Raw genomic sequence first — 6,513 nt, forward strand, 5'->3', positions numbered from 1 at the left:
CTGATAAATCATGTAGGGAATAGTTTCCACGTTTCAAGAATGGTGAAAGAAGAATGGTGAATTGTGTTGTTCTATGAGCTGCTACATCCTGGGGATTCCATTATGGGCGATCGGTATAGGCTACAATTGATTCATGCATTACAAGAAAAACAGCCGGAATAAGAGCAAAGACATGACAAAGTCATTCTTCTGCATGATAACGGTCAGTCACACGCCGAAAAAAATTATGTGGAAATGCTCAAGTGGGATATTTTACCGCAACCCCCCTATTCACTGGCCATTACTCCTTCTGATTACTGGCTGTTCCGACGGATGCAGCACAATTTGGCAGGTCACCGGTTCACTTCTTTCACAGAAATTGAAAATCGGCCCCTAACTTGAATCGCCTCAAAAGACGAGACATTTTTTTCAAGATGGAATTCGAAAATTACCTGAGAGGTGGGGGAAAGTAGTAACCAGGGATGGACAATACTTTGATTAATCTGTTCATTCATTTTGTTCAAAAATAAATGCATTTTTGACCACAAAAAAAAACGGACCGAACTAATTCGACAACATTTTAAAAATTTTGCAAAAGTAAAATAAACTTGAAAAGATAAGATGGAAATAATAAAAAGGAGAAAGATAAAATATTCACATGTTCCACTGAATTTAATTGAATTAAAAAGAATTACATCAGAAAATTGGTTTGGAACATTAACAAAATAATGACATAACAGCAAAAATCAATAATCACATTATGATAGAACTTTTAATGGGCTAAAAAAAATACTAATATCGAAACTACGCAAATGAGCAACAAACATCAATATTTATAAAACTCTAATTCAATCAATAATACCATATGGTTGTGAGTGTTGGACACTAACAGTTAAGGGAGTAAAAGATATACTACTGATCTTCGGAAGAAAAATTTTGAGGGAAATTTATGGCCCTACCGATGAAAATAACACATAGTGAATACTTTGCAACAGAGAGCTCTACAACAAATTTATAGACCCTAACATCGTTCATATCATTAAAACATATTTTATAAGATGGCATGGACTCTTGCAAAGATTAAAACAGGTAATTTTGCAAATTTAGTTACATAAAGGGCAACTCTAAATGGCAAAAATATTAATTTTTCATTATTATTTTCCACTTAATCTGAGTTAACTTGAATCAGTATTGATGCTATCTATCTATCTACACACACACACACATATATATATATATATATAAACTGCTGTTTGTAGAAAATGCAACACCATGAAAGAATCATCAGAATCAAATGAAATTTAATGCAGAAACGACTTGTACTGATACAAATAAATGATGAAATTTTCAAAACAAAAGAAACAAATTAAGCGTCCGAAATCAGTATTTGGTGCAGCCACCACGCGCTGCAATAAGTGCTGCTATACGACGTGGCATGGAGTCAAACAGATGTTGAATATCTGCTTGAGGAAGAGAATTCCATATCGCTTGTATGCGCAACCAAAGTTCGTCTTTGGAAACTGCAGGACGCGGATCACGAGTGAGACGCCGACCAACCATATCCCACACGTGCTCAATAGGCGACATATCCGGCGAATAAGCAGGCCAAGGAAGAAGTTGCATGCGTTGTGCTGAACAGAAGTCTCTAACAGTCCGCGCAACATGTGGGCGTGCATTATCCTGCTGAAAGATAGCTCCAGGGATGCCTTGAAGGAAAGGAACGACTTCGGGCTGTAGCACTTCACGGACGTATCTGTTGCTATTGAGATTACCCTCAATTCGTATCAAATTGGATCGTCCATGATACGAAATCGCACCCCAGACCATAACTCCGGGTGTTCGACCACTATGTCGTTCAATAATACACTCAGGAAGGCAGCGTTGACCGGCATAACGTCTAACACGAACACGGCCATCATGGGTCCACAAATTGAAGCGTGATTCATCTGAAAAGACAACTTGGTGCCAATCAGCTCGCCAGTCTCTGTGCTCAAGAGCCCACTGCCGACGCAGCCGTCGATGATCCGCCGTGAGGGGAATCCTGTATAATGGCACCCTTGCACGCAATCCACGGCGCAGCAGACGACGACGAATTGACGAAGCCGACAATTGTACACCTGTAGCAGTAGACCAATGTGCTGCCAGCTGCCTGGAGGAAGCTGTGCGATCATTCACCGCCATGCGGAGCAGGTGTCGATCATCGCGCTCTGACGTCACCTTCTGTCGTCCAGTGCCTGTTTTTCGAGTTGTTCGGTGCTCGTCGGTCCACTGCTTCCAAACTCGCATCACTGTGGAACTGTTCCGCTGCATACGAGCTGCTATTGCGCGATAGGAAAATCCTCCTTCTCGAAGGCCGATTATCCTCCCTCGTTCAAACTCCGTAAGTTGCTTGAATTTCTTATTCTTCCGTCGTGGAGGCATACTCAGGTCTCACTAAACGTTTGCCACTAACAAATAATCATAGACTATTTTCAACGTCCCGCTACAGCACTTTATTTATACGCTTTCAGCATCAATTCAGAGGGCGCTGCGCGCGCCACGCACGCGCGATGGCTCTGAAACTTTATTAATTTGCATAATATCCTATAATTGACATTTGCTGCGAATTTCATTTGATTCTGATGATTCCTTCATGGTGTTGCATTTTCTACAAACAGCAGTTTATATATGCAATAGAGAGAGAGGTGATGTTGCCCCATTAATTTCCTTAGTCTTATTTTTCCTTTCAGTCACAGTTTATTGTTTCTTATCATAGTTGACAATATTTAAATCATTTAATTTTTTTTTAATTAAAAGTAATTTATTGCTTTCTTACGAGTTGCAATTTTATTTATAAATTTCATTAAACATAAATTTTGCTGATTTTTTATTTTTATTTACTTATTTTGGAATTTTAGGTAAATCTACCTGGAAAACACGGAAAAGTAAGGGAAAAAATTTCTCCTTTTTAAGTATTAACCCTGGTATCTTACCCAGGAAGGAAAACGATGCAGAGGAGGAGTTGGTGCTTTTGTACAAGTAACTGCTTCATTAGTTGTAGTGGATTCACAGCCATCATTATTGGTGTAAAAATCAATACATTCTTTATTTGGAGTGTAGATTTCAGCATAATCGTGAAGTTCATCTTGATGGCAAATGTGATTTCCATATAAATTCAAAGAACATGGAAAATTTTCAAGAGTTATAACATTTTTATCAGGTTTATGATTGTGATTGCTTGATTCAAGAAATTTAAGTCTTTCTAAATCAGATACACAAGCATTTGGAGCAGTAAGAGGGCGAATTTTATGAGATTTTGGTACATGAGATTGAAGATATGCTTGATCTATATGGCATAAACACTCACTTTGGCAATCCTAGAAAAATAAAGTAACACATTTAACCGACAGTTACTCATAAATAAACATAAAAAAATGATGAGTACAAAAAACAGCAATCATGGTTTAAAAAAACTAAAAAAACTTTTATTTAATCATTAAATTTCAGCTTATTCATTATCCTCAATATATGTAGTACTTAATAGATTTTTTTTTCTTTCAATTGCTAAATTTTATGAAATAATTCTTTTTTTTTTTTTACTATTTTTAAAATTACATAAACATAGATCTTTTTTAAACATAAATAATGATTTTTAAAGAAAAGGATTATTTATAGTAATTTAGTACTGTGTTTACACAACTGTAGTTAAGATATTGCAAACAATCATTTAGAATAGTTATACCAATACAGTAAATGTAACACAAGCATCTTTTACAGCTGTTTATTTTAAAAGTTTTTAAAGAAAAATTACAAAATTTGCACTTTTTTTCTGAAATGCTAATACACAAATGCGAGGGGAAAAATTATTTCTCGAAAATTGTGCCAAAAACGTTAAAAATTCCAATTTGATAAATGACGGCTGTAGTTTCCGAGCAGACTGGTTTCCTTTTTAGAAATTTTTAAGAGAGATTAAAAAAACATTAATCAGGCGTATTAAGTTTAAGTAAATATTTTTGAAAAAAACTTAGGCACAGGCTTTCATTGTCAAAAACAACTTATCTTATAGGTAAATAATTAGAAAAGTATTACAGATCACATTCAATATGACTTTTATACAATTATTTTAGTATGATAAAATATTAATAGCGTTTGCCTTATTTTTGTTAGAGCTTTTCTTTTTTAAAAAAATATAATATATGTTAAAAAAAATTTTTATCACATAAATAAATAAAAACTCTATTTGAACCCCAGCTTTATTTTTTAATTATCCATTTTCATACCTATAAGCATCAAGCATACATCAACATTATTTATTTTTCAAGAGACTAGATATTTTTATACTAGGTAGATCAAAGGATTTGTAATAAGTGATCCCTCCAAAAAAACACAGCATTGATTTTATGGGAGAAATACTTACAGATTTGAAAGGATCTTATAAAGAAAACTAATTTTTTCAAATAAAACTTTTTTTAAATGGTTTACAAAATAGTTTTTTAGATGTAAAGCAAATAGAAATCAAATTTTGTAACATTGTTAAGAATAAATTTATATATGACTTGAATTTTTATTTTTAAAAAAATAATCAATTTTATTTAAGAATATGAATTAACTAAGATACTTAGATTTTATCAAACACTACCAGATGAATGTTAATAATTAGAAATAAAATTGAAATATTCTTCTTGCAACAAAATTGATTAGTATCCCACATATTTTAAAAAAAAGTTTTGAAACTAAAAAAAAAAAAAAAAACACTGTGCTTATTTAATTTCATATGCTTTGTATGTGTATATCAATAGTTGATGTACTCATATATACTGATTGGTTGGTTACACTTTTAAATGGTCAGCTTTATCAAAGTTAAAACTAGAGTAGTTAAAAAATATAATTTTTGAATTTAAAATATTTTAATAAAATTTTATTAAATACTAGAAGTTAAATGAAAATGTACCAGATGTTATGTATCTGAAAATTATCAATTTTTTTCAGATCAAACAAGGCAGGATATATAAAATTTAAATAAAATTTAGAATAGAAAATAAGTAAATATTTTAATACCTTTAAAAAAATTTCATACAATTTACTAAAAACAGTTAATATATTCTGAAATTATTTTTAAATCTTTTTTTTATTTAAGAATATTACAGTAAGGTGTTACTTACATGTGGTTCTGGGACAGAAAAGGATTGTCTTTGACTTAAGCAATCATCTTCCAATACGTTTTGAGAAGATATTGCGGGAAAAGAGGATTCTAACTCAGGACTAGTAGGAGTCTCAACATCAACTAATCCAGAACCGATTCTAGAAGACGAATGATTCCAAGAAGGGCAGTCCATTTCTGAAAATCTGTGTTCTGATGTTGTACTAATTGTGGATGGAGTTAAACAACAGTCAGGTGCATATTTTTTTCTTTCCAGCCTTATTTTAGGAGGTTCAGTCATTGTTTGGCATGGAATATGTTTCTGCTTTTTGGACAAATAATCAACAGAAGCATACAATATATTAGGAGGGCAATTTTGATTAAGTTTTATGGGTAACTTGGGTATATGGTTATATTCATCAGTTATGCCGAAGATGTGCTCTTTTAAAACTTCTTGCATATGTGCTGCTTGCGAGGAATAATCAAGAGTTTCTGGTGGCGGTAAACTGTCATCAGAATCCACATTTTCTTCATAGCTACCACGAGAAGAGTCCTATAAAAGCAATATTATGAAAGCAAAAGAATATTGTCTAATAAAGACAACTGTTAATAAGTACAAATTACAACATAATTTAAATAAAAATTTTGACATTTTTAGAAATTGTGAGCAAAATTACCGGCCCATAATGCCAGAAATCATAATACTGTCCAGGGCTCGAAAAAACTCAAAACTTTTACCCGTCCCAGGGTTTCCGCTACGGTAGCTTTTTTCGCAAAATGCGAAAAGACCCCTCAAAAATGCTAAAATGCATTTTCGCATTTTTGCTAAAGGATTTTACTAAATTCCATTTTAAAAAAAGCTTTCGCGAAAAACCATGACGCTAACAGCCATGAAAAAAACTTGATCAAACAAGGAAAAAAAAATCTAAATATCTAATCTAAATATCTATTTTTACAGAAACTGAATTACTTTGTGAATGGGGATTATTTAAACACATCTTAATGCAACGATGTAAAAACATGTCATTTAATGAATTACTTTTATTTTTATATACCAATGATGTGTCTGAACAGTACCCATTAATAACTTCTGTTATAGAGTATTGTGCAACAATACCAATGCACACTGTTGACTGTGAAAGGGGCTTTAGCTGCCTTAATTTGATTAAAACTAATATTCGAAACAGGTTGTTAATCAACCATGTAAACAATTTGTTAATGATTAATATTGAGGGCCCTGAAAGTGCATTTAACTTTCAAGAAGCATTTGTAAAATGGGCAAACATGAAAGAAAGGAAGATTGTTAATTATAAACCAAAATGTTTTGATAAATAATAAATGTGTTTTTTTTTTTTTATAGGTATTCTTTTTGATATTCTTGTACATTAAGCTATTCTTTGTCAGATAACTTACAG

At 32.5% G+C, this 6,513-nt stretch overlaps 1 protein-coding gene across 5 annotated transcripts in view; it reads right to left on the bottom strand.

Moving 5' to 3' along the window:
- The window catches only part of LOC107446025 (uncharacterized protein CG43867), a 200,583-nt gene that overhangs the window by 37,352 nt on the left and 156,718 nt on the right, over nucleotides 1-6,513 (bottom strand). For all 5 annotated transcript variants that reach the window (XM_071188138.1, XM_071188136.1, XM_071188135.1 and 2 more), the window contains 2 exons: nucleotides 5,121-5,651; nucleotides 2,952-3,335 (listed from right to left, as the gene is read on the bottom strand). In XM_071188138.1, coding sequence (XP_071044239.1) covers nucleotides 2,952-3,335; nucleotides 5,121-5,651 — 915 coding nt within the window. The remainder of the gene's footprint in view (nucleotides 1-2,951; nucleotides 3,336-5,120; nucleotides 5,652-6,513) is intronic.

The sequence above is a fragment of the Parasteatoda tepidariorum genome, chromosome X2 (assembly GCF_043381705.1).
Source record: "Parasteatoda tepidariorum isolate YZ-2023 chromosome X2, CAS_Ptep_4.0, whole genome shotgun sequence".
NCBI lineage: Eukaryota > Metazoa > Arthropoda > Arachnida > Araneae > Theridiidae > Parasteatoda > Parasteatoda tepidariorum.